This window comes from Pipistrellus kuhlii, unplaced genomic scaffold (assembly GCF_014108245.1).
Source record: "Pipistrellus kuhlii isolate mPipKuh1 unplaced genomic scaffold, mPipKuh1.p scaffold_m20_p_59, whole genome shotgun sequence".
NCBI classification, from domain to species: domain Eukaryota; kingdom Metazoa; phylum Chordata; class Mammalia; order Chiroptera; family Vespertilionidae; genus Pipistrellus; species Pipistrellus kuhlii.
Genome location: NW_023425561.1, coordinates 1,086,055 through 1,111,633, shown reverse-complemented (window position 1 = coordinate 1,111,633; position 25,579 = coordinate 1,086,055). Strand labels below are relative to the sequence as shown.

General features: G+C 49.9%; 3 protein-coding genes and 1 long non-coding RNA gene across 9 annotated transcripts; 2 read left to right on the top strand and 2 right to left on the bottom strand.

Annotated features, from left to right (window-relative positions):
- Nucleotides 1-364: 364 nt before the first annotated feature.
- Nucleotides 365-2,700, top strand: ZBTB3 (zinc finger and BTB domain containing 3). Of its 2 annotated transcripts, none has more exons than XM_036417273.2 (2): nucleotides 365-453; nucleotides 884-2,700. In XM_036417273.2, the coding sequence occupies exon 2, from the start codon at nucleotides 933-935 to the stop codon at nucleotides 2,472-2,474; it is 1,542 nt and encodes a 513-aa protein (XP_036273166.1). In that variant the 5' UTR covers nucleotides 365-453; nucleotides 884-932; the 3' UTR covers nucleotides 2,475-2,700. The 2 variants fall into 2 exon arrangements, with proteins under 2 accessions (XP_036273166.1, XP_036273165.1); XM_036417272.2 differs by having other exon boundaries at nucleotides 394-550.
- On the bottom strand, nucleotides 2,481-24,548 carry LOC123651477. Its single transcript, XR_006740220.1, has 3 exons — nucleotides 23,835-24,548; nucleotides 4,648-4,650; nucleotides 2,481-2,492 (listed from the first exon to the last, which is right to left on the bottom strand). It is a non-coding gene; the product is annotated as an uncharacterized LOC123651477 (long non-coding RNA).
- On the bottom strand, nucleotides 6,307-13,511 carry TTC9C (tetratricopeptide repeat domain 9C). 2 transcript variants are annotated; one of them, XM_045574114.1, is made up of 4 exons: nucleotides 13,145-13,511; nucleotides 12,496-12,761; nucleotides 8,432-8,614; nucleotides 6,307-7,231 (listed from the first exon to the last, which is right to left on the bottom strand). In XM_045574114.1, exons 2-4 carry the CDS (start codon nucleotides 12,731-12,733, stop codon nucleotides 7,137-7,139), a joined length of 516 nt encoding a protein of 171 aa, XP_045430070.1. In that variant the 5' UTR covers nucleotides 12,734-12,761; nucleotides 13,145-13,511; the 3' UTR covers nucleotides 6,307-7,136. The 2 variants fall into 2 exon arrangements, with proteins under 2 accessions (XP_045430070.1, XP_036273187.1); XM_036417294.2 differs by lacking the exon at nucleotides 13,145-13,511 and having other exon boundaries at nucleotides 12,496-13,063.
- On the top strand, nucleotides 14,137-23,988 carry HNRNPUL2 (heterogeneous nuclear ribonucleoprotein U like 2). Of its 4 annotated transcripts, none has more exons than XM_045574106.1 (15): nucleotides 14,412-14,819; nucleotides 14,862-15,060; nucleotides 17,007-17,142; nucleotides 17,436-17,512; nucleotides 17,708-17,847; nucleotides 18,339-18,429; nucleotides 18,525-18,637; nucleotides 18,783-19,046; nucleotides 19,225-19,347; nucleotides 19,763-19,891; nucleotides 20,417-20,585; nucleotides 21,631-21,837; nucleotides 22,843-22,916; nucleotides 23,168-23,275; nucleotides 23,394-23,988. In XM_045574106.1, exons 1-15 carry the CDS (start codon nucleotides 14,439-14,441, stop codon nucleotides 23,472-23,474), a joined length of 2,292 nt encoding a protein of 763 aa, XP_045430062.1. In that variant the 5' UTR covers nucleotides 14,412-14,438; the 3' UTR covers nucleotides 23,475-23,988. The 4 variants fall into 4 exon arrangements, 3 of the variants coding, with proteins under 3 accessions (XP_045430062.1, XP_036273146.1, XP_036273145.1); XM_036417253.2 differs by having other exon boundaries at nucleotides 14,412-14,850; nucleotides 14,881-15,060; XM_036417252.2 differs by having other exon boundaries at nucleotides 14,412-15,060.
- Nucleotides 24,549-25,579: the final 1,031 nt, after the last annotated feature.

Here is a 25,579-nt window from a genome sequence, read left to right as displayed (position 1 = left end):
AAAATCAATAAAATATATTTTAAAAAATAAAAATAAAACCCGGGCTTCCCGAGTCCCACACCAGCTTGTTCGTCCTCCTCCTCCGGTCAGCCTGCAGCTGACGCAACACTCCACTCCACGCGGTGGAGGCCTCCCCACCCCGCCGCCAGGTGGACGCGCGGCAACCTAGAGCGGGGTCCCCGCTACAGGTAGATGGAGAAGCTCAGCCAATCCTGAGGGCTCTGAGGCAAAGAAGGCGGGACCAGGGAGAAAAGTTTAGGACAGCCACGCCAGCCAATCCGACGCCTAGCTACCTGAGCGACGGCCACCGGCACCCACTTGGAAACGCCGCTCAGAGAGGGCGGTGCTTAGTGGACAGCGAACCAATCCGTGACAAGGGACGGCAAAGTTGAGCCCGTTGCATCGGAGGAGGTGGGAAGGGGCGGAGTTCGCCCAGTGGCTGCTCGGTGGAGGGTGAGGGACCAGCTTCTTCTGCTAGTTCGCACCCTAGGACTCCTTAGCCTCTGGAATGCGAGAGAGGCTCAGGGAGTTCCAGGAGTGGGGCGTGGAGGTATCGCCGGGAAAGCCTGGGGGCGAGAGAGACTTCTAGTTGGAGGAGGTGCTGGAAACCTCCGGGTGGCCATAGAGGAAGCGGGGGCTGGTCAGGGGAGGGACTTCCGGGGGCGGGGTTTGCTGGCTGGGTGTGGCCTGCTGCTAAGGTTAAGTTGAGGGGGCGGGGCTAAAAGCCACTGGTTGTGACCTAAGAGGAAAGGATGGTAATTTAAGGGAGCGTTTTTTGGGGTCTGGACAGTGTTGCCAGAGGCATGCTGGTGGCAGCTCAGGGCTGACATTTACGGTTTCTGGGGAGGCTACCAGCCCTTAACCCACTGTCCTCTCTTCCCAGGGAACCACTGGTGGGGACCTTTTTAGGGGCCTACCCCTCGTGGGGTGCTATGGAGTTTCCAGAACACAGCCAGCAGCTGCTGCAGAGCCTCCGAGAGCAGCGGTCCCAGGGTTTTCTTTGCGACTGCACCGTGATGGTGGGTAGTACTCAGTTCCTGGCCCATCGGGCTGTGCTCGCCTCCTGCAGCCCGTTCTTCCAGCTTTTCTACAAAGAGCGGGAACTGGACAAGAGGGACCTGGTGTGCATCCACAACGAGATTGTCACAGCCCCGGCCTTCGGGCTGCTTCTGGACTTCATGTACGCCGGCCAGCTGGTGCTGAGGGGGGACACCCCTGTGGAGGACGTGCTGGCGGCTGCCAGTTACTTGCACATGAACGACATCGTCAAGGTGTGTAAGCGGCGTCTGCAAGCCCGGGGCCTGGCGGAGGCAGACAGCACCAAGAAGGAGGAGGAAACCAGCTCCCAGCCCCTGAGTTTGGAATTCTTGTCCAGTGCTTCCCGCGGCCCTCAGCCCTCCTTGGCATCGGCCGAGCTGCCGGGCCACTGGGGCAAAGGGGACTGGAAAGGCCCTGCTGCCCCCTCACCTACTGTCTGTCCTCCAGATGAGCCGCCGATGCCCGGCGGGGCCGACACCACACAGCCTGGCGTGGAGGTGGACTCCCTGCATCTACGGGCCCCCCATCCACCCGTGGCCGACGTCTCCCTCGCCAGCCCGAGCAGCTCCACAGAGGCCATTCCTGCAAACTTCTACTCTTCTGGCCTGCCCCCCGTCCCAGTGGAGCCACTGGCTCCCCTCGACGTGGGCTCTGAGGGTCTGCGGGGGGTGGTACCGAGGGGAACCGGAGGACCACTGCACGGCTTCTACAGCCCGTCTTCGGCTGCAGCCCCAGCTCCATCCCAGGCCCCACCCCCGGCGGAAGCTGAGCTGGTCCAGGTGAAAGTGGAAGCCATTGTGATTTCTGATGAGGAGCCTGACTTGTCCGAGAACCAGCCTCCGGGGCCCGAGGGGTTATTCCCACCAGGAGAGGCGCTGTATGGAGCTCAGCCTCCCCAGCCGGACGCTTTTGAGGAGCCCAGGGCAGCGGGATTGGAGGAGGTGGGGCCGAGTGACCAGTTCCTGCCCTCGGATTCGCACCTCCCCTACCATTTGCTGCCAGGCCCAGGGCAGTATCACCGAGGGCTGGTGACCTCGCCCCTGCCGGCACCCCCCACCCTGCATGAGCCACTTTACCTGCCTCCTGAGTACGAAGCGGCCTCGGGAAGCTTCGGTGTTTTTACTGAGGACGTTCCCACTTGCAAGACGTGTGGGAAGACCTTCTCCTGCTCCTACACGCTCCGGCGCCACGCCACCGTGCACACGCGGGAGCGGCCCTACGAGTGCCGCTACTGCCTGCGCAGCTACACGCAGTCCGGGGACCTGTACCGCCACATCCGCAAGGCGCACAACGAGGACCTGGCCAAGCGCAGCAAGCCGGACCCGGAGGCCGGCCCCCTCCTGGGAGGGCAGCCCCTCCCGGGCTCCCCCACCGCAGACAGACAGAGCTCTGCTGGAGGGCCCCCCAAAGATTTTGTACTTGACCCCAAAAACTGACATCTGGGGGAGCAGGAGCTGATGCTCGGGCTGCTCTTGCGACACAGGAGGCTGGCAGCATCTCATTTCCCCGCTGGGTGACGGAATGGATGCTGCCCAGACTGACGTCCCTCCCTCCCTTTGCTCTCCCCAGTCGGTTCCTCTCCAAGGGCAGCGGGAATTTTCCTGGTGTAACCACTTCGCGCTCCGAGTTCTGGACCATAAAGCGAGCGGTGAAAATATCTTACTGAACTGGTGTTGGCTGGTTTCTTCCACAAACCCGCTTTCATCCCCCTCCTCTAGCTCCTTTAAGAAAATGGCATCTGTCCTGGGGGCGGCGGGGAGGATCATGTTGCTTTGCGGGGAAGAAGTGGCGTAGGCACGGGGTAACGCAGACTCTGCTTAGGAAAAGTCCATGAAGGAGGGAGTCTCACAGTCCTGGCTCGTCACTGCAGTGAGCTCCTGTGTGCTGGGCCGTTAGGGACTCCCCGTAAGTGCTCATTTAGTCCTCAACAGCTCTCTGAGGTATTAGCCCTCCCCTTTTTGCCCACCGACTAGGGAACTTGAAACTCAAAAAATTAAAGTTGACTTGTTCAAGGTAAGGGGCAAGCTGGAATCTGAACCATGGCGTGTGACTAAACACACCAGGCTCACAGTGCCTGTTTAAAATCTGTTGAAAATAGTTTCCTGAGAACTATGAGTTGTTTTCTATTCTCCCCTTTTGACTGTAGGGCTTTGCGTCCTTACCCTTTCACCTGTTTTCCGCGCAGAAAGACCTTTACTTGGCTGTTTCAACAACATATATTGTGTTGATGACCTGGCATTTTTGCTTACGTGTCAGAAGCATGAAAATAAGAAATGGAGAGGCAGACGGCACCGAGCCCTGTGGGATAGGTTCGTGGGGGGAAGTTGAGGTATTCGGTGTGGAAATGATGGGTGCTTGGGAAACTCCAGATGAGAGAATCCTACTTAAAAAGTGTGCTGACAGCCTGGAGGTGAAATTACTCCTGTGCGGTCATACAGATGGCTGACAGCGATAGCAGAGAAATGGGAGTTTTGGGAGTTGATGTAGGATGGGGGAAAGTTCTTGAAGGGTAAGAGAAGGGCCTGCCCCTGTTGTGCTGTAGGACTGACTGGAAGCTCCCTAGAAACCCTCCCCTCTGGCATAGGAGGAACCCGGTGCAAGGAAAGCAGGAAGGAGGACTTAGAAGGCGAAACTATGAGCACATTTTCTGAATTTCTTTAATCTTTTGGGGATTTGACTGTCATCATCAACTATTTTTAAAAAAATATATTTTATTGAATTTTTTACAGAGAGGAAGGGAGAGAGAGAGCTAGAAACGTCGATGAGAGAGAAACATCAACCAGCTGCCTCTTGCACACCCCCCACTGGGGATGTGCCCGAAACCAACGTACATGCCCTTGACCGGAATCGAACCTGGGACCTTTCAGTCCGCAGACCGACGCTCTACCACTGAGCCAAACCGGTTTCGGCTCAACTACTATTTTTGAGTTTGGGGAAGGAGGCAGAGCTAAGCATGGAAGATTTGGCCACAGAAAGCGCCTATCGGGGACATTATGGGAAACAAAAATTGATGCTTATCACATTCATGGCCGAAAAGCCTGAATTCTCACCTTACACTTTCCTTGTGTTGGAATAACCCTTCAGTTCCTCTTTCAAAAGGCTAACTTTATCCATGCGAATACAGGACTGCCTGAACGCCTTGGTGAAACAGGGCAGGGTCCACCCATGGGCATGGTAAGAGCCGTTCTGGCTGAGGGGACCGTTCCCAGCCATTGCTAGAGGAAGTGAAAATGCCTAAAAGCAATCAGTTGCTTCAAAAGGGTGAATTTTACGGTAGGTGAAATATATAAAAAGAAATAGGCTTCCTTAGAACACGGGTTCCTAAAAGCAAGATATAATAAATGTGTGCACGTGTGAACATAATTGAATATCATTCCTTTAGACCAGTGGTCGGCAAACTCATTAGTCAACAGAGCCAACTATCAACAGGACAACGATTGAAATTTCTCTGGAGAGCCACATTTTTTTAAACTTCTTCTAACACCACTTCTTCAAAATAGACTCGCCCAGGCTGTGGTATTTTGTGGAAGAGCCACACTCAAGGGGCCAAAGAGCCTCATGTGACTCTTGAGCCGCAGTTTGCCGACCACGGTTTTAGACGGTGGCTACCGCCTCAGCCACCCTCACACCTGGCACGGAGGGGCTGTTTCTTGGTGACATTCCCTGAAGAGCAAGCATTTGCTTTCACTTCGCAGGGAGAAACCAATATATATATATATCTGTTCTGTTACTTTCATAAACTTTTAGAGGTTTTTTTTTTTCAGGTCAGAATCCAAAGCAGAGTCACATTTATTTGGCTGACTGACTTCTCTTAAGACTCTACAACTTCCCCTCTCTTTTCATTGCAATTTACTATTGAGGAAATCGAGTTACTTGTCTTATGGTTTCCGTTTGGAGTTTGCTATTTACATCCCAATAATAATATCTAACATGTCCCTCTGTCCAAAGGTTCTCTTAAAAACACATATTTAAATAACATACATAAATAGTAATCTATTGTAGATAGTATGTAGTTTTGGCAAAATTGTAAAGGGGGTGGTATGAGTTTGGAAAGCACTATTCAAAACCGTCTCCTTTGTGCCAAAGTGTAAGCCGTCACAGCCTCCGTGAATGCTTTTTCTGCAGTCAGGCCCTGGAATCCCATGGAAAGCTGTCTGTGGAGCCCTCTGGATGGCTCCTGCGGGCGTGGGCTTCCCGGACCTCCAGACCCAACCAGACTGCCTGCCCTGTCCCTCTTCCTGTTCACCAACACCTCCGCTAGCAGCTGGCCTGGAAATGAAGACTGAAATGGGAGCCTGACCGCTTTGTCTCAGCAGCCTTCATGAAAAGATGAGTACAATAGCTTTCTAAAGTTCATTTTTAAATATGTTTTATTTTTTCCTCATGGGTACAGAAGATAGCTCACGGTGACATTGAAAAAACTGATGAGAGAGAAAAAACCACAAACAAAATGAAATCAGGAAGCAAAAACTGCCCAGAACAAACAAAACATGCAACCAGGACAAAAATGTTGTCAACTATCTAGATTTAGCGATGTAAGGGGCTTGGGAAAGGAATAAAATATTTTACTTTTGTTAGTTCTATCCTTGGATTCATTAAGATTTGGTAGAAGGCTGTGTTGTAAGTTGATGCCTGCATTATTTTTAAACTTTTTTTTCTTTCATTTCTTTATTAAGCATTATATGTGTACATATCTTACCAATTCCCCACCCCTGACGCCTGCATTACTGAGGGGAAGAGGGAGAACAAGAAGAGCCTATTTTATGGGGAGATGGGGAGTTACTGATGAAGGGAGAAGAACTTAGTGCGTTTGGCCAGACTACGGTGTTCCTTTTGCCGTGGGTGGCTGTGTGATGGCTCATGGCACATGCTTACGACCAGCTCCACTCACAAAGGCAGAGGCAGTGCGAGGCGGTCTCCTCTGCTCTGTATACCTCCTTCATTATGGGCATTCTTCACAAAAGTGATGGACGGACAGAGGAGCTCCTGGCTGATGGAGCCTCCTCCTGAGCAGTGGCTGCAGCAGATCTGCAGCCTGCACTGGCGCCCACCCAGCTTCTAGAAAGTTCGTAAAGGCACTAAGGAAGGAGAACCTTTCCCACTGTCTCCCTCCTCGGTAGGGGAAGAGGGCTGAGGCGGAATACAAGGTAACAGGTAAAGGACAGATTTATGTTGTATCCTGCTCCTTCATGGCACTGTTTCCAGACTTAGTAATCTGCCTTTCCTAAGTGTTTCAGAGAAACTGGCAGGCTATAGCAACACACTTACTAAAAACAAAACTGTTTACTTGGGTGTTTTTGTAGCATGAGAGTAAGAAGGATTATTAAATAAATACTTAAGTGCATGACTACAGAGATCTTAAAATAGAAGAGTTTAATGAAAAATTAAGTAAGTCTACTCTAATGATCTGAATATAAACAATACAAATGACCAGAAGCGGCATTCGGTAGGCGTTGGAGTAGATGGAAGAGATGTAAAGCGTTATCCGCAATAGGAGCCAGATATTTTTGAAGAGGAAGAAGAATCTGAATAGATGTGGAATATTAAAAATAAGGAATTCACTTTCTTTGAAACCATTCATTTTAAGACATGTGGGCCCAATTTATAATTGTCTAGTTTCACAAAAGAAATACACTGCTCAGTTTCTGGCCTAACTTTGGCTTTGGGCATCTGAGAAAACAAAGGAAGAAACTCCTTTCTGTCTGTCATTACCTCATCCTCTGCTAAACTTCTCCTCTGTGTATGAATACACCCAACAACATCCATCATTAGAATCTATGCTGTCGATATGATTAATTCCACACACAGGTGATGAATATATTCTGGTTGTAATTCTCAGGGCCAATGTCCATAAAAATGCCATGTATTAAAAGCTATACAAATATATAGATGGACAGACAGACACACACACACACACACACATACACAAAAGGCAGGCTGTGTAAGTAGTTAAGAGTTTGTGCAGAACTAGAAACAAGAAAGACACCTGGGTCAGAGGTGTGGGGCTCCTGTCTCCTGCGAGGTCAGATGTCACTGGATGAGACTTCACTGATTCACCATTCACCAAAGTTCAAGTGGAGAAGCGACATTCTTCTCTGTTAACCAAACATGCCCACGTAGAGCTGCTTCTCTTTCTGATGGTAGCTGCTGAGCTCCGACTGTGTCAGCTGGAGGTACCGCCGGACATTGGCATCTTACAAGGGGGTGAGAAGGCAATTAGAGATACACCATAATCTCACCTCCGGGTAAGGGGAGATTTATTAACATACTTCCTCTTTTTTTAATTTTTGAAAATATATTTTATTGATTTTTTTTGCAGAGAGGAAGAGAGAGAGAGAGTTAGAAACATCGATGAGAGAAAGAGAGTTAGAAACATCGATCAGCTGCCTCCTGCACACCTCCTACTGGGGACGTGACCGCAACCAAGGTACATACTCTTGCCTGGAATCGAACCTGGGACCCTTCAGTCCACAGGTCGATGCTTTATCCACTGAGCCAAATCAGTTAGGGGGGACATACTTTCAGTTTTAAAAATCATTCTAAGATCTGAAAATATTACTATTCCATGTAATAGTAAATCTCTTTAATATCACTTTGGGTTAAAAAACAATCTCATACACATCCTGGCTGGTTGCCAATTTTATAATGACAGGGAGGTTGAAGAAATAGTTATTGTCATAGCAGAGCCACTAAAGATACTATACTGGGGTGGCAGTTAATCTATATACTTGAAGGTAAGAAACATGAACGAATAGCTTATATTTTATATAAGGGATCAAACCTGCAACTGAGGTATGTGACCTTGACCAGGAATCAAACCTGCCAACACTCTATCCACTGAGCAAACTGGCCAGGGCAAAAAACAATGCCTTAAAATCCCTTCTACCGGGGGAGAGGGAGAAATTCTATGTATGTGCCATTTAAGCATAGAGATTTCTGGAGGATATACACACAATATTGCTTTTCTGTGGAGACAAGAATATAAGAGTAGAAGGTCTGTTCATGGTATACTTTCATAGCTTTTGAATTTTGAACCATGTGAATATATTATTACCTATTCAAAATTTTGAAAAAATGAAATAAAACATGCCCTAGCCAGTGTGGCTCAGTGGATGGAGCGTCAGCCTACAAACTGGAGGGTCCCAGGCTTGACTGTGGCCAAGGGCACATGCCCGGGCTGCGGGCTCTATGTCCAGCTGAGGGCGTGCAGGAGGCAGCCGATCCATGATTCTCTCTCATCATTGATGTTTCTGTCTCTCTCTCTCCCCCTTCCTCTCTAAAAATCAATAAAAATATATTAAAAACAAGCAAATACAACAAAAACCCCTGCCACAGTTACCCCCTTAACAGGACAATTGTCTTTGTTCTCCCCCCTCCATCCCCTCTGTCTCACCTTTGGGCTGCCTGTTGGCGGCGGCCAGCAGGTAGTGCCGAGCTTGGCCATAGTCCTGCAGGTGGAAGGAGGCTACACCGGCCCGGTACAGGGCCTTGGCATTGTCAGGCTGTCGCTCCAGGACCTTCTGACTGTATTCTTTCACCCGTTCATAGTTTACTGGCTCCATCTGAAGGAGACAGGCTAACGAGAGGAAGAGAGGAGAGCGAGAAGGGCCTGGTTATAACTTCCTTTGGTCGACTCAAGGCAGCACCAAACACAATGGGAACAGCATTCACTTTTCCAGCAAATAAGCGTGTCTGCCACGGGCCAGGCCTTCCAGGCAGGGGACGCAGCAGCGGATAACGCTTTACGTCTCTTCCATCTACTCCAACGCCTACCGAATGCCGCTTCGTACCTAATGTTGAGCTAGGCCCAGCTATAAAACGGATAAGACTATACTTTAAAATGTATTTAAGCTGCTTCTTTGTGTCTCTTCCACCCAAGGCTCTCTGTCTGGAGTCTCCATTTCACCACAATTCTTGTACGAGGCAACAGAAAGCACTGCTAGGTGCTTGTTGACTCTCACCCACTCTAAGAAATCGGTATGTGTTACTGCTTCAAGGCACAGAGAGGCTAAGTAACTTGTCCAAGATGTCACAGCTTCTAGGTGGGATGAGTAAGAAACAGGTACCAAGGACTCTCACTCCAAAACCGTCATCTCTCTCAATGATACTACTTTCCTAGTCCCTTGGATGATTTAATGGCACTTCAAAATTCATATCTGTCAAGGAGGCAATTGATCAGGTCAGTCTTCTGCCTTTTTATTAAGAAGGGAAATTTCCCCAGCCACTGTGGCTCAGTGGACTGAGCGTTGTCCCATGCACCAAGAGGTCTGGGTTTCGGGCTTGATCCCCCCAGTAGAGGGTGTGCAGGAGGCAGCTGATCCATATTTATATCTTCTCTCCCTTTCCCTTCCTCCCTCCTCCCTCTCTCTCTCTCTCTCTCTCAAAAAAAAAAAAAAATTAAAAAAAAAATATATATATCAATAAAAACACCCCTACCCCCTACCCAGTTTGACTCAGTTGAGAGGAATCTCAGCCCTCGACTGAAAAGTCCCAGGTTCGATTACCAAGGGCTGGCTCTCTGTCTCTTCCCCTCACTTTCAGTCTTTCTAAAAAATCAATGGAGAAATGTCTTTGGTTGAGAATTAACAGCAACAAAATAAATAAACAAAAAACAAATAACGTATTTTTTTAAAAATTTGAGCCGAGACCAGTTTGGCTCAATGGATAGAGTGTCAGCATGGGGACTGAAGGGTCCCGGGTTCAATTCCGGTCAAGGGCATGTACCTTGGTTGCAGGCATATCCCCATTAGGGGGTGTGCAAGAGGCAGCTGATTGATGACTCTCTCTCATCGATGTTTCTAACTCTCTATCCCTCTCTGTACAAAATCAATATATTAAAATAAAAAAAAATTCCCAGAAAACACTGGGACAGATAAAAAAAATTTGAAATGTTCCTCTATTTCATAAATATTTCCCTATTAAATTCCTTGAATTTACCTCAAAGGATTGTGGGAATTAAACATAGTATTACATCATAGTGCTGAGAACCAAGAATCAGGGCCGATGAGAACATTAAACCCGATGTTTGCATTCCTTCTCCAACACCCCCACCGTGTGGTCATACTCAACTCCCGGAATGAGTCATCATTTTTTACTTTTTCTATTTTTCATTGATTTCAGAGAGGAGAGAGAATCATCGACTGGCTGCCTCCTGCACACCCCTTACTGGGGAGGGTTGGACCTGGATCCCAGGCATGTGCCCTTGGTTGGAATGGAACCTGGGGACCCTTTTTCTCCAGGCCAAAGCTCTACCCACTGAGCCAAACCGGCCAGGGCTCATCATTGATGTTTCTGTCTTCCTCCTCTCTCCCTCTCCCTTCCTCTCTGAAATCAATAAAAGTATATATTAAAAAAAAATAATAAAAGATCCCTGGCTGGCTTGGCTTGGTGGATGGAGCATCGGCCTGTGGACTGCAGGGTCCCAGGTTCAATTCCGGTCAAGGGCGCATGCCCAGGTTGTGGGCTTGGTCCCCAGTTGGCATCCAATCGATGATTCTCTGTCATCATTGATGTTTCTCTCTTTCGAACCCTCTTCCTTCCTCTCTGAAATCAATAATAATAAAAAAAGAATTGCCTAGGTTTAATTTTAGCTCTACCAGTTACTAGCTGTTTGTTCCTTAAATTTACCTCCAAGGGCAAGTGACTCTTAACTAGGTTCATATGTGTAAAGGGCTTAAACCCTGTCTGCCCTGGGTATTTCGTAAATGTCACCTCAATGAATTCTTCTCCCCGCTGCCCCCCCCCTTTAAAAGTGAGCACTCGCATGCCTGTGGCACTCACTCCCCCTTTTCTGCTTTATTTATTTTCCACAGTACTTAACATTTTCTAAAAATTATGTATGTTATTTTTGTTTTCATGTTCGTCTCCCTTACTTGAATACATGTTTATTTTTTAATATATTTTTATTGATTTTTTACAGAGAGGAAGAGAGAGGAATAGAGAGTCAGAAACATCGATGAGAGAGGATCATCGATCAGCTGCCTCTTGCACAACCCCCACTGGGGATGTGCCGGCAACTAAAGTACATGCAACCAGGTTATTGTTCAATTCCTAGTCAGGGCACATTCCTGGGTTTCCCACTCGATCCCCAGAGGAGAGATATATAATTCTCTCTCAGCATTGGTGGTTCCATCTCTCTTCCTCTCTCAGAAAACAATAAGAACATGGTTTTTTATTTTTATTTTATTTTTAAAAAATATATTTTATTGATTTTTACAGAGAGGAAGGGAGAGGGATAGAGAGCTAGAAACACCGATGAGAGAGAAATATCGACCAGCTGCCTCTTGCACACCCCCCACTGGGGATGTGCCCGCAACCAATGTATTGTACATGCCCTTGACCGGAATCAAACCTGGGACCTTTCAGTCCGCAGACCGACACTCTATCCACTGAGCCAAACCAGTTTCGGCAGAACATGTTTTTTTAAAATGCCTTCCCTTCTATGTAAACTCGATATTTTCTCCATTGTGTGCAAAATTTCCTAAATCTATCAGCATCACCAGAGACTCCGCTAGAAAATGCAAACAAATAGTAGGCACCCCCTGGGACCCATTAAATCCGAATCTCTGGGGGTGGGACCCGGGAGTTGTGTTTAACAAACCCTCCAGGTGATGTTTGAGAACTACTGCTCTGGAGAAACTCAATTAGAGCCCTATAAATTGGGAAAAAATATATGTATAGCCGAAACCGGTTTGGCTCAGTGGATAGAGCGTCGGCCTGCAGACTGAAAGGTCCCAAGTTCAATTCTGGTCAAGGGCGTGTACCTTAGTTAGGGGCACATCCCCAGTAGAGGGTGTGCAAGAGGCAGCTGATCAATGATTCTCTCTCTTCGATGTTTCTAACTCTCTATCCCTCTCTCTTCCTCTCTGTAAAAAATCAATAAAATATATTTAAATATATATGTATTTATTTTATAAAAGATTTTAAACTTTATTTTTTTAAATTTATTTTTAAAATATAATTTTATTGTTTTTTTACAGAGAGGAAGGGAGAGGGAGAGAAAGTTAGAAACATTGATCAGCTGCTCCTGCACACCCCCTATTAGGGATGTGCCTGCAACCAAGGTACATGCCCTTGACCGGAATCCAACCTGGGACCCTTCAGTCCGAAGGTCTCTATCCACTGAGCCAAACCCGGTTTTGGCACTTTTATTTATTTTAGAAAGCAAGAGGATGGTGGATAGGAGGAGGGGGGATGGATTTGTTGTCCACTTATTTATGCATTATTGGTTGTATTGGTTTCTTCTTGTATGTGCTCTGACCTGGCATCGAACCTGCCACCTTGGCTCATCAGGAACATGCCCTAACCAACTGAGCCATCCGGGCAGGGGACCTATATTTCCATTCTTGGCGGAATAACTGGATGACAGCAGGGAAGTCCGTCAGTGTTTTTCTCCACGTTCACAGATTTTTGTGTGCCTGCCTGGTTACCCTGCCCACCCTTGGGCCCTGTCCTTACCCGCCAGGTTGTTGTAGCAGTCTGTCTGGGTGGCGTGCAGCATGCTTTCCTGTGCAGGCGTGAGGGCCGGGCCCTCGTGCCCCAGGTCGGGTATCGGGGAGGGCAGGCTGGGATCCAGACCCCGCAGCTGAAGCAGAGCCCGATGGTACCTACTCACAGCATCTCGGTACTTCCCTTCCCGGTAGCGCAGGTTCCCTTCCTCCTTGTACAGCTGAGCCTCCCGCAGGCGCTTGTCCATAGCTCCGCCGCCCAGCGGTCCTGCAGGGCTGGGGAGGGGAAGGGCCGCTGAAGCTGTGCGGGAGGAGCAACGGTACGGGCCTGGTGGCCGACTTATGACAGGAAGCTGCCCTTCTCCCGGGGGCCTGCAGGGAGCGAGCTCCGCCGGCTTCTACCACGGCCCCTCCCTTCCTCCCGAAGCATTTCCGATCGCAGGCGGCGCAGGAAACTAGCCCGTGAGCGGGTGTGGGGAGAGGAAAGCCAGAGACTGTGACTTTCCTGGAGCGAGGGGACCCCGGAAACGCAAAGGGCTCACTAAGAGCTGGGGCAGCTGCGGAACATGCTTCCTCCTTTCCCTGGGACACACCTCCCCGACCTGGAAGTGGAAGGAAGGAGGCGGGGGCCATTGCTGAGAGCAGTTTAAAGGACTTGCCTCCGTCACGACTCCCGATTCGCACGTATATTCAAGAAGCACTCGTGGGTGTCTGTGCCCGGAGCTGGGAAACCCAGGCGACAGTGGCCCGTGCCACACGGCCCGAAGGCCGCGACGGACCCCGCGGCCGAGCAGCAGCTGCGAGTCCTCCGAGCCCCGCGGCCAGCCCCCTGCCCTCTGCGGGGGGGGTGGGGGGGACTGGCCCGGAAGTCGGCCCCTGGGTTTCCGATTGCGGGTGGGAGCACCCAGAGGACAGGGTCCGGTCCCCTGACAGTTTGTTGTCTACAGCGCACCACGCCGCCCAATGAGGGGCGGCCCCAGAAAAGTAATCCCGCAGAAACGACGCGGCCTCTCCGGCTCCCTCTGCGGACCAAAGGGGGGGGAGCCAATGGCAGCTCCGCCAATTGGAAAAATTCGGACTATCACGGGTGACCAATCAAAATTGCAGGTGACTATTCAAGTTGGCCAATAGACTAGCTACAGGGCGTGGCTCGGTCATCTGTTGCTAGGGAGAAATTGAGGGTTGGGGCGGAGCAAGAGGTCACTGTATCTCTTGGTTTTTGGAGAGCCCTTTGGTTTACTGGCCAGAAAGACGATTCCTAGGAGGCTTTCACGTTGCAACAACTTCTCTTCTTCTTCTTCTTCTTTTTTTCTTTTAACTCCTAAGAAGCTGCTGCACGCTTAGATAGAAAAAGAGACTAGTGAGCAAGCCCAAGAAGAAAGCGTGATCGGAAGTCAGACCGAGTGACGGTGGTGGCGGGGTGGGAGGGGCGTGCGGGAGGGGAAGTCCGGGTGGCAGCGCTGTTCCCGGCTGGAAGTACGGAAAGGGCGCGCACTCGCCTCCATGCAACGAGGCACTTGAGCGGCAGCCAGTCTCTCGCGTCTCCAGCGCCGGCGCGGCTGCGCAGTGAAACGCCGGCGGCGATTGGCCGGCCCGCGAGAGGGGGCGGGAGGCGAAGGGAGGGAAGTCCGTCGTCCTCGGCGCGCGCCCGCCCGCCCGCCCGCCCGCCCGCGGCTGGGAACAGAGGGAAGCGGCTGCAGGAAGGGAGACATTTCCCCGCTGCGTTGTTTTGGGCTCCCGGGGCCGCGGAGGGGAGGGGAGCCGAGAGGAGAACCGCCGTAGAGGCTGCGCGCGGCCCTCGCCGCCTGCGTGCGTCCGTGCGTGCGCTCGCCCGCGCGGGCTCAGTGCTGGCGCGTGAAGCGGAGGCGGGCGGCGGCGGCGCCTGCGCGGTCGTGCTCGGTCGTCGGTTCGCAGGGGAGGAGGCAGCGGGAGGCGGAGGAGGCGGCGGCGGCAATGGAGGTGAAGCGGCTGAAAGTGACCGAGCTGCGGTCGGAGCTGCAGCGGCGGGGCCTGGACTCGCGCGGCCTCAAGGTGGATCTGGCGCAGCGGCTGCAGGAGGCGCTGGACGCCGAGATGCTCGAGGACGAGGCCGGTGGTGGCGGGGCCGTGCCCGGCGGGGCCTGCAAGGCGGAGCCTCGGCCTGTGGCCGCGTCGGGCGGCGGCCCGGGCGGGGACGACGAGGAGGACGAAGAGGAGGAGGAGGACGAGGAGGCGCTGCTTGAGGACGAGGACGAAGAGCCACCTCCCGCCCAGGCCTCGGACCAGGCCTCGCAGCCGCCGCCGGAGCCCCCGGAGGAGGCAGCCGTGGAGGCCGCGGCCGAGGCCGAGGCCGAGGCCGAGCCTGAGCCTGAGCCTGAGCCCGAGGCCCAGCCCGAACCTGAGCCCGAGCCCGGGCCCGGGCCCGAGCCCGATGCTTCCGAGAAGCCGGCTGAGGAGGCCATGGCCGAGTCAGGTGGCGTCAATGGTGGCGAAGAGCAGGGCACCGGCAAAGGGGAAGAAGACGAGCCGGAGGAGCGGAGCGGGGACGAGGCGCCGGGATCCGAGGCGCCGGCTGACAAGGCCGCAGAGGAACAGGGTGAGGTGCCGGCAGCGGAGCCCGACTCCCGCCTGCCGGGTGCGCCCTCGTCCCCAGCACCAGTCCCGCACCCCGGGGTCCGATCCCTTGTTCTCGCTTGCCCGAAGTGCAGGATTCCCTTCGCCATTTGGTGGGATCCCCCGGGGGAGGTGGCGTGTATTCTCTCCGCACCTTTCCGGGAGGTTTGGCCGCCTCGGGTGGCCCCACTCTGCAGGAGGGGGGCCCCTGTCTGGCTCGGATCGTTGGCGGATGGAAGTGAGCGGTGGTGCATGCGAACGGCTTGGGAGCTACCTGTGGAGCAGCCCCCACGGGGCCGGTTACCTTTCCCTAAACCGGGAATGCGCGGGGGCATTGGCAGTCCCAGGGCCAGCCAGTAACCCCGTGAGAGGCTTTGGCCTCTGGGCTGGCTGTTAACTTTTTCGCCATAGAAATAGGAAGCAGTAACTAAATTCGTCCGAGTTCGATCCATCAGACGCCCAGGGGGAGAGCCTGAGCCGCCCGGAATCTGGCGATCTCACCTTGCTCCTGCTAGCGGCGGCGGGGCACAGCCTGTGGCGTGACGGTGTCGAGTTTAATAGTTAACTAGTGAAGAGAAGTCTTATCTAGCGCATTTAGAATAAGTCAGTTAGCTGGCCAGGGCTTTTGCCTTGCCTGTATCATGATTAAAATGTAATCTTCCCGCTTAGTTGGTGGGCGGGCAGGTCTGTAAATTTGGTGCACGCTTAGCCTCTTAGATTTCAGTTCCCCCATTAACTGCATTGAAACGGCGGAGGTGCTGGTGGGCCCATCTAGTAACCTTGGGGAAGGGAACGTGTTTAGTTGCCCCAGGGAGTTAGTCACCTGCCTTCCTTTGAAGTAATTGGATGGTTAAGCTGGCCCGTAACTATGTGTCAGAATAAGGAGGAAAACGAGAGTTCTGTGAAGTGGGTTGCCGCCTTCGTTCTTAATACATTGTTTAGGCTGCTACTTAGTATCATGGTGTCCATTGGAACCCATTCTACAATAATCACGTGCAACTTGAAGATTGTTTGCCTACGTCCTGGAACAACAATCCCATTACATAACCTTTGACATATTGTGTACCAAATAGCAGATAAAAAAAAGGTTGAGGAAGAGGTAGAAGAGGGCACAGAGGGAATATATGGTGATGGGGGAAAATAAAATAAAAAAGGTTAAAGAATAAGAGACTGCCTTAATGATTATTTAAAAACCTTTGTATTGAGAACTACAGAGGCTTAAGGAAAAACTCTTCTGGGTTTTATTTCCTCTAGCAGAGAATGTTGCTAAATATCTGATAGCCCCTTTCTGCCCCCAAATCACGTGCAGTAAAGATGCAGTATTAAAAGATGTGCCTCTTGTGAATGAATGGTTTAGCTCTCGAAACTTCCAGGAAAAATCCATGATAAAAATGCAGCTCGGTGACATGCACCTGTCCCCACTTGCTATAGAAGTAAATCCATGGATGGCTGTGCATTTTAAAGCTGGAGAGGCAAACTTGTTTTTCTCAATTGAGGCTCTATCGTGAAGCTGTGGAAAAGTGTTGGGAAATATGGTTTGTGTCTAGCTTACATCCGAATCTGACCATTAAGAATCAAAATTAAATTAAGCAATGAAGTTGGTTTTTTTTTAATGTCATATTGTTAGGGAAAGCTGCAAGTTTGACCTGACTTAAGCAGATAAATTTAGAATGCACAAATTGTCCAATTTATGTCTATTGCTTGACTGTAATTAGCCCATAATATACTTTAAAAAAATAAGTACAATTTCAGCCAATGTATTGTAGGAAGATGATCTTTGGGAATGCAACGTTCTGTGGATGCAATGGGATTCATTTGGCTATTCTGATGAGACAGATACTCAAACCCCCCTTTTAGTTTCTGTAGGTTCTGAGCTTATGCTATACTCCAATATGAAAACTGCTGATTTTCTTTCCCTCCTTTTTGTAGGAGATGACCAAGATAGTGAAAAGTCAAAACCAGCAGGCTCAGATGGTGAGCGGCGGGGGGTAAAGAGACAGCGGGATGAGAAGGATGAACATGGCCGAGCTTACTATGAATTCCGAGAGGAGGCTTACCACAGCCGGTGAGGGAAACAGTCCCTTTCGTTGAAGGGAGTGTCTGCTCTGATTTTGGTGTACCTGGTGTTGATTGGAGAGTTGGAAAGGGGTGGATTAAAAATGGAATAGGTTTTTATAGGCGTAAGTTTTAGCTCGAATCTACTCTGCAAACTCCTGTTGCCCTTTTCTCGTTTACTGAAAGAAGCTGTCTGCTGGGATTATATTCGCTTAGAGTTTAAAACAGACACCTTGCCCTGCAGACGCCCTCCGAGCGGAGGGCTTTGGTTACATTGTGTTTGCTCTTCCCTTATGTGTGTAGCTCCAAGTCTCCACCGCCCCCTGAAGAAGAGGCAAAAGAGGAGGAGGAAGATGACACTCTTGTGAACCTGGACACGTGTATGTATGAGGCAGACAGGCTGGGGTTTTAACCAATCAGAAGTGACTCTGGAGATTGATATCTCATGGCCTGCAGTTTTTAAGAGATTTAGCACATGATGGATTTTGTATCCATTCTTGACAACTGGGCAACTGAGTATACTTGTGCGCTGTTGGTGGCTTTCACGTGTTAACAGATTGCTTCTTTCTTAACAGATACCTCTGATCTCCATTTTCAAGTGAGCAAAGACCGCTATGGAGGGCAGCCACTTTTCTCAGAGAAGTTCCCCACCCTGTGGTCTGGGGCAAGGAGTACTTACGGAGTGACAAAGGGGAAAGTCTGCTTTGAGGCCAAGGTAGTATGTTCAGCTCGTTAAGACCGTTCATTTATTAATTCATTCATTAAACTCCTATGTACCGGACTCCTGCCCACCAGTGTTTTATTAGTGGAGAAAAAGGCCCCACGATCCAGTAATCAAATTGTTTCTTCCCAGGGCTTTGGTTTAAGTTCATTGGCAGTTGTTATTCTCTCGCCAAGGTGTGATAGTTGTCCTTTTCAGTTTGCATAAAAATCTTGTCTTGCTCTGGCCTTGCTGCTCAGTTGATTGGAGCGTGATCCTGTACACAGTGTTGTAGGTCTGAGTTCTAGTCAGGGTACATACCTGGTCAGAGTATATGTGGGAGGTGACTGATGTTTCTCTCTCCCTCCCTCCCTCTCTCCAAACACAATAAAAACGTATCTTTGAGTGAAGATTAAATAAATAAATAGCTCTTGTTGTTGTTTTTTAACAAACTTTTCTTCTGAGTTGGCCATAGTATCTGAGAGGTTTTTTTCTGACCTGGCCAGGTAACCCAGAATCTCCCGATGAAAGAAGGCTGCACAGAGGTCTCTCTCCTTCGAGTGGGATGGTCTGTTGATTTTTCCCAACCACAGCTTGGTAAAGTCACTTTAACTTTATCATTAATGTTTGTACCATATTGTTTGCTCCATGGGACGTTTGGGTGTAGGTAACTAAGTTGTTCACTATTCTAGGTGAGGATGAATTCTCTTATGGTTTTGATGGACGAGGACTCAAGGCAGAGAATGGGCAATTTGAGGAATTTGGCCAAACTTTTGGGGAGAATGATGTCATTGGCTGCTTTGCTGTAAGTGCTCCTGAGAGTTGTGGATTCCCAGCAGGGAGAGGGCAGAGGGCGGGTATTTGATGCATCGTTTAAAGATTAAATTGTAAGATTCAATCAGCCTCAAACCCTACAAGCCCATAAGTGCTCCTGTCTTTTGTCATTGTAGAATTTTGAGACTGAAGAAGTAGAACTTTCCTTTTCCAAGAATGGAGAAGACCTTGGTGTGGCATTCCGGATCAACAAGGAATTCCTGGCAGACCGGGCGCTCCTACCCCATGTCCTCTGCAAAAATTGTGTTGTAGAGTTAAATTTTGGTCAGAAGGAGGAGCCCTTCTTCCCGCCACCGGAGGAGTTTGTGTTCATCCACGCTGTGCCTGTGGAGGAGCGTGTGCGCACTGCGGTCCCCCCGAAGACCATGGAGGAGTGTGAGGTGTGCAGCACGTGTGCAGGGGGCTTAGTGCTCATGCTGTGGAGCCATGGGGGTGGGGATGTGTGGCTCTTCTCAAAGTTCTGACCTGGGGCAAGGGAGGAAGGGTATTACTAAAGTGGGCTTTTACACATGAGCCTTGCTTATTTTTTATGGCATCCCTGGTTTTGTTTGTTTGCAGGTGATTCTGATGGTGGGACTGCCCGGATCTGGAAAGACTCAGTGGGCACTGAAATACTCAAAAGAAAACCCTGAGAAAAGATACAATGTCCTGGGAGCTGAGACTGTCCTCAGTCAAATGAGGGTGAGTTGCTGCAAGAGATGAATCAACTGGGTATTCGCACTGAAGGTATAAAGATGCTCCTATAACCTTCTCCCAGTAGTTAGTCTTTCAAGTGTCTGACAACACAAATAGAGAAAGGAATTCTTCTCAATACGTGTTAAAGGGAGGGCTTTTCTTCTTCTTCTTCTTCTTCTTCTTCTTCTTCTTCTTGGCTGTGTTATATTTCTGAAAGATGATAAAATCTGGAATGTATTCAGATTAAGACTAGAAGTGACTCCTGCATAAAATGGACAACATTCATGGCACTGAGGAGTAGGAATGAACTGATGTGACAGCTTTGGTGGCCTTAAAGAAGTGACAGTTACCTGTGACTCTTGGGCTTTAACTTGCTGTATAACTTCTTGTGTTTCTCTTCCTTTCCTCTCAAACTCATCAGATGAAGGGGCTTGAGGAGCCAGAAATGGACCCCAAAAGCCGAGACCTTTTAGTTCAGCAAGCCTCCCAGTGCCTTAGTAAACTGGTCCAGATTGCTTCCCGGACAAAGAGGAACTTCATTCTTGATCAGGTATTGTTCAGACATTCAGAAGCAGCCTCATTTTCCAGAAAATCCCAAGATGAAAATTTCAGCATCCATGTAATCTGATACAATTGCCTAGAGTCAAAGTGGGGTGCATTTGTATATAGAAAGATAATGAGTTAAGGGACAGAGTCGGTTTCCTTAATTATGCCCAAAAGGTTGGATGTTATTGTTGTAATGTCTATTGAACTCAGAGAGGTCTTCTGTTAGTGTTTCACCTGAGAGCATATGAGCCCAGAGCGGGAAGCACATCCTTGAGGCCGGGAAAGAGCGTTAGGGATTCCTAGGGATTCCTGGCTCCCCCACTGATAGGTTTGTTACCTTGGACAAGTCTTGGCCTCAATGAGTCTGGATTTTCCTGATGTGCAAAACCCAGTAATATCTGTCTGTCACATGGAGTTTAAAGAATCGAAGGAGATTGTGTGCGTAAGGCTCCTAATCTGGTGCCTCATTTGTAAAGGATGCTCAGTAAGTGTTTTCATTGAATTTGATGATTTTTATTCTTGTCCCTAGTGTAACGTGTACAACTCCGGCCAACGGCGGAAACTGCTGCTGTTTAAGACGTTCTCTCGGAAAGTGGTGGTGGTTGTCCCGAACGAGGAGGACTGGAAGCAGAGGCTGGAGTGGAGGAAGGAAGTGGAGGGGGATGATGTGCCTGAGTCCATCATGCTGGAGATGAAAGGTGGGCGGAAACCGTGCAAGTCAGGCACTGTCCTTGGTCAGCGCACACCTCGCTAGGCTCTCAGCCCGGGAGGGACCCTCCGCACCTAAAGTGTCAGCCTGGCGAGTAAATTAGCGGATGTGCGTGCTTGTAGGTAAAGGGGTGAGCAGAGTGAGAGGAGAAGCACTAGCCTTGGTCATTCTGGGTAAGATACAATAGTGATTGACCACAGGGTAGTTAAAACTCTACTTGCCTCGCACTATTCTAGATGTAGGGCAATTGTGAACGAAAGGAAGCTCTGCTTTAGTCACTTATATTCGGGGGCGGGGGGAGTATTATGATTCAAATCAAAATACAGTGGTTGGATTGAACGATCTCATTATGTCTTGATTTCTGATAACACATTAGGCTTGCTTGTTTTGGTTTCTGGTAGGAGCCTGAAATCTTTAATGCAATACAAAGCCTATAGCAAAGTCCCCGTGAGGCAGAATTACCTGTCCTGATTGATCCCACATCCTGCTGTTCCCTTCAGAGTGCGATTTTCAACACTCAGGGATGGGAGCTGGTTACACATTAAGAGCCAGAGTGTCCGAGTTTAGACAGAATGAACTATGCCAGTCCTTAACTGACCGGCAGTTGGAGGAATTTAGTTAAGAGGGTTAACTGGATTCATCTAAGAATTCAGAGAGCCCCCACTGAACTGAATCCCACTGGGACTCAGCCTCTGAACTTGTATTTCTTAGTGTCTTATCTAACCAACACCAAAACTTACTCAGTTACTTTTAGCCCCTGGCTCCCTGCTTCAGTCCTGATAAGAAACCTTAACCCAGCTGACTCCTAATTTATTATGGATCACTTGAGAACTTGTGCATCTACCACTTACAGCAGCCCTTTGCCTGTGGCTGTTACAGTTTAGGGAAAGTCTACGGTAGATAATGTACCAGTAGTACTTTTGTGCATTTAGTAGGAGCTTAGGAAATCTCATTCCTCCTGAAATAGTTTTCATAATGAGATCGTTTTTATAATGTACTTTTCAGGCCCACAAGCTTCTCTCTTACTCTTACAGCCAACTTCTCTTTGCCTGAAAAATGCGACTACATGGATGAGGTGACATACGGGGAGCTGGAGAAGGAGGAAGCGCAGCCTCTTGTCACTAAGTACAAGGAGGAGGCAAGGAAGCTGCTGCCCCCCTCTGAGAAACGGACAAACCGCCGAAACAATCGAAACAAGCGCAACCGGCAGAACCGAAGCCGAGGCCAAGGCCAAGGCTATGGTGAGTCCTGGGGGCCAGCCAGCCCCTGGCCCCGGTCTGTGCTTCGTGTTGAGCAGCTCCATAAGGAAACCAAGTCCAGTCACCAACCAGGAATAAGGAAGTGACTTCTTTATGGAGCATATTTCTTCCTGTGGCTTTAACCCCGGCTTCTTGTGCTTTTTCCATAACCTTTGTGTACAAGGTGCTTATTTTTCAACACAGATATTTGCTTCTGTGAAAAGCAGTGCTTGGGCCTGCTCCTTAGTCTGGTTTTCACTTGTATGTGTAGGTTTCCCACCTCACTGTTGCCTCATCTCTAAAGGATTTGTGCAGTGAAATTGGATCCTCACTTTAAGTTTTCTTCATGCTCTGTCTCTCTAGTGGATCAACCCAACCCTATAGACCAGGAAGTGAATGCATTATTCAGTAATTTGGGGGCTACAAAGTAAATTAGGCTACTAGTGGAATTAATATCCCTCTTGAATGTCTAGCTTGTCAGTTAACCTTCCACTGTGCATTCACTGCCCTTTAAAAATGTGTGTGTGTGTGTGTGTGTGTGTTTGCAAGTCAACAAAATGTTTGCATGCCTGTTACATGCTAGGCACTGGGAATACCAACAGTGCCTACCCTGGGGAGTTGGTCACTTAGACCTCTTTCCGTTTGTATAAGATGGTGGGCCGGGCTTACATCACCCCTGGATCCCTCCCAGGGTTGAAAGTCGGTGGTTCTGTGAATGGCAGTATTTACTGATGTTCCTAACTCTGCCGTCTGAAGTATTCTGCAGGAATTGGGGAGCTTCAAAAGCAAGGCGGCTTGGTTTTCTTGTGTCGCTATTCCTCTGCCTTCCCCCTCAGACTTTCTAAGAGATCCTGGCTAGTGCTGTAATTAACCTTGTGTGAGCCTGGCAGAAGCAGGCCTCCTATTCTCCCAGAATTGCCTTGGGCTCCAACTTTTTGATTTCCACTCAGCCCTGGAGCCAGGACCCCACGCCAGCTGTCTGAGCGCGCTCTCCCATTTCTCTTCCAGTGGGCGGGCAGCGCCGAGGCTACGACAACCGGGCCTACGGGCAGCAGTACTGGGGGCAGTCTGGAAACAGAGGGGTGAGTGCAGCTCTCCTGCTCCTCCTCTGGGCCGTGCTAGCATCCTATTGGCTTGGGGGAGCAGAGTGGTTTGGGCTGTTTTCTCAGGGCTGAGCTTGTGCCCATGTAATGTGTTCCTCTGGAAGAATTAACCTGGGAAGATTAAGTCTGTTACCAAGTCCAGCTGAGGTGTGTTTCATTTAAGACGGGGATGGCAGTGGATCGGGATACCGGAAACCCATAAGTCTTCACTCCTCTTTCTCCTTTCTCAGGGCTACCGTAATTTCTACGACCGATACCGGGGAGATTATGATCGATTCTATAGCCGAGACTATGAGTACAACAGATACAGAGACTATTACAGACAGTACAATCGGGATGTGAGTATCTTCTGGGGATAGAGAGGGTGAAGGGGGGCAGGGCCAGAGGGCTGGGTGCCACGCCTCTCGGTCCTCAGCCAGCTGTGGCCTCAGGTGACGGGGTTCCCCTCTCTTCTAGTGGCAGAATTACTACTACCACCACCCCCAGGACAGAGACCGATACTACAGGAACTACTACGGTTACCAAGGGTATCGGTGAAGCCTCTGCCCTTGTCACCTGTCAGCCATGAAGCTGAATCTCTGGGGGTGCCAGCCATCCCCCAAAACACAACCAAGGAAAACAGGGGCTGTCGGGGTGGGGCTGAGCTGCCGGGGAGGGGTGGTGGGAGGGAGGGTGCGCAAGCAAGGGTGGGGGAGGGGGGAGGTGGAAACAGACAACAAAACTGTACATTTTTTTTAAAGTTTGTTGAAAAGAATATTGTCTTATTCTATAAAACATTTCAAACCTAGTTAGATATTTGTAATCAAAAAACATTTGCTCAGAAAGCAGCACTTAGGGCTGCCTGTCCTATACCCTGCAGTTGGACAGGAAAAGGACTGAAATGTCACCCTTTGACACAGCCATGCCAGGGAGAGTGAGGAGGCGTGTGGAGGAGGGGGAGCGAGCACGTGAGGGCACTCTCCGTAGCAGGCAGGAGTGGGACAGAGGGAGAGCTTGTGACTGGGGCAGTGAAATAAACGATTGGCTCTTATCAATCACTTGCACCAACTAACCGTTTGTATTTTCTTTACCAACCTTTCCCTCCTGGGATATCTGGTCTGGTGGGCTGGGAGGCCAGAGCGGCATTGTCTCCACTTCCCTGTGCCTTCGTGCTGTTTGGCTGAGGCCTGGAGACCACCCATTGGTGGGTGTATTATATAGGACCCCCAGGCTAAGGAGGCAGGGGCTGTGCTTGTTCACACAGCAGAATAGCTTGCACCCTCTCTGTACCCATTAATGAATTCCCATCAAGTCTTGGAGGAGGATGGGGTTGCAGGCCTCAGCCTGAAGATGGTGATCGTCAGTCTGCCCTGTCTTCCAAGGTTGAGCTAGGCATGAAGTCTCTGAAATCATCTCTGTTAGAGTATCTGTCCTCTTAAAGTGCAAGAGAAGGAACGTTTCTCAGGGTTTCCGCTCACACAGAAATGAAGCAGGATTCTTTTCATGGCAGCCGGATATGTATATAGTGAGTCCTGTGGTGGGCTGCCAGGCCCAGGTGCTGAGAATAGCAACTATTTTATACAGTATGGAGGGCACAGCCCGCTGGTCTTTTTGATACACAGGTAGACAGTGACTAGACGGGAGGGTGGGGGGTGGGAGGCAGCTCAGTGGGGCTGCCGCAGGTCGGGGGGAGTGAATGTGTGGAATGTGTGCATGAAAGGGCGCCCCTTGTTGACTTCTTGAAACAAGATTCCTTCTGGGGTGCTTTACCTGCGTGTCCCCAGAGAGGCCTCTAGCCAAGAGATTTCAGTTGGGATGGTCTTTGCAACTTTACCAACACCCTCCCAGTTCCTGACAGCTTCAGGGCCGGGTTCAGGGATATGGTGGGCTATGGGATGCTCTTTCAGATGTAGCTTCCATTTTAATCCATCTTCCTGCTCAGCAGCTCAGCATGGAGTCCGCCAAGAGCTTTTTCAGCAAATACCACATGTTGCAGCGCTTCCTGGTGAGGCAAGATCCTAGGTAGTGTTACTAGAAAAAGCTTCACCTCCATTTCCTCACCTGAGCAGTTCTGTGTTTAAAATTTTGTGCCGAGATTGGATCTCTCACCCTCTCCCACTGTGACCACCATGCAGCCCTTCTCTGGGTCTGCAGGCTCTCGTCTGGCTCTATTGCCTGTCTGTGATACCCTCTGTCCACAGACCCCTCTGACCCCCGGGCTGGAATGGGGGCTGGTAGAAGTAACTTTGCTTGCTCACGATGTCTTCTCTGGACACTGCTTTTTTTGTGGTGCCGTCGAATGGATTTGTGTGTGGCAGTGGGTGAAGTGATTGCATGAACTTTTCTGTAACCCACTAACTTTTTATTATTAAGGGGGTTTTGAGAAGCTTTGCTCATAGTATCAGGCCAAGGAGGTGCAAACTGGAGCCCAAAGAAATTCTCTTAGGGCAAGATCATGTTATAATAGAAGATGAAATCTGAGGCAGAAACGGCCACCCCTTTTAAATATCCAGCCCTCCAGCAAAGAGCATCCTTTTGTGGTCTCTGACGTGTGGATACTCGGCCCTCAGGGCCAGGGGACAAACTCTGCCCCTTTGGGTTTCTGAGGGGGAGGGAGGATTAGGGAAGGTACTTGCTGTTAAATTTTGACACTAGAAAGTCAC

Coding starts and splice junctions, on each gene's coding strand:
- ZBTB3 (XM_036417273.2), top strand. CDS start 933: ATGGAGTTTCCAGAACACAGCCAGCAGCTGCTGCAGAGCCTCCGAGAG.
- HNRNPUL2 (XM_036417252.2), top strand. CDS start 14,439: ATGGAGGTGAAGCGGCTGAAAGTGACCGAGCTGCGGTCGGAGCTGCAG. Junction 17,143..17,435: donor GAGGAGGCTTACCACAGCCG/GTGAGGGAAACA, acceptor TTATGTGTGTAG/CTCCAAGTCTCCACCGCCCC. Junction 19,047..19,224: donor AGACCATGGAGGAGTGTGAG/GTGTGCAGCACG, acceptor GTTTGTTTGCAG/GTGATTCTGATGGTGGGACT.
- TTC9C (XM_045574114.1), bottom strand. CDS start 12,733: ATGGACAAGCGCCTGCGGGAGGCTCAGCTGTACAAGGAGGAAGGGAAC. Junction 8,615..12,495: donor CTGCTACAACAACCTGGCGG/GTAAGGACAGGG, acceptor TCCTCTCGTTAG/CCTGTCTCCTTCAGATGGAG. Junction 7,232..8,431: donor CGCCAACAGGCAGCCCAAAG/GTGAGACAGAGG, acceptor CCCCCTTGTAAG/ATGCCAATGTCCGGCGGTAC.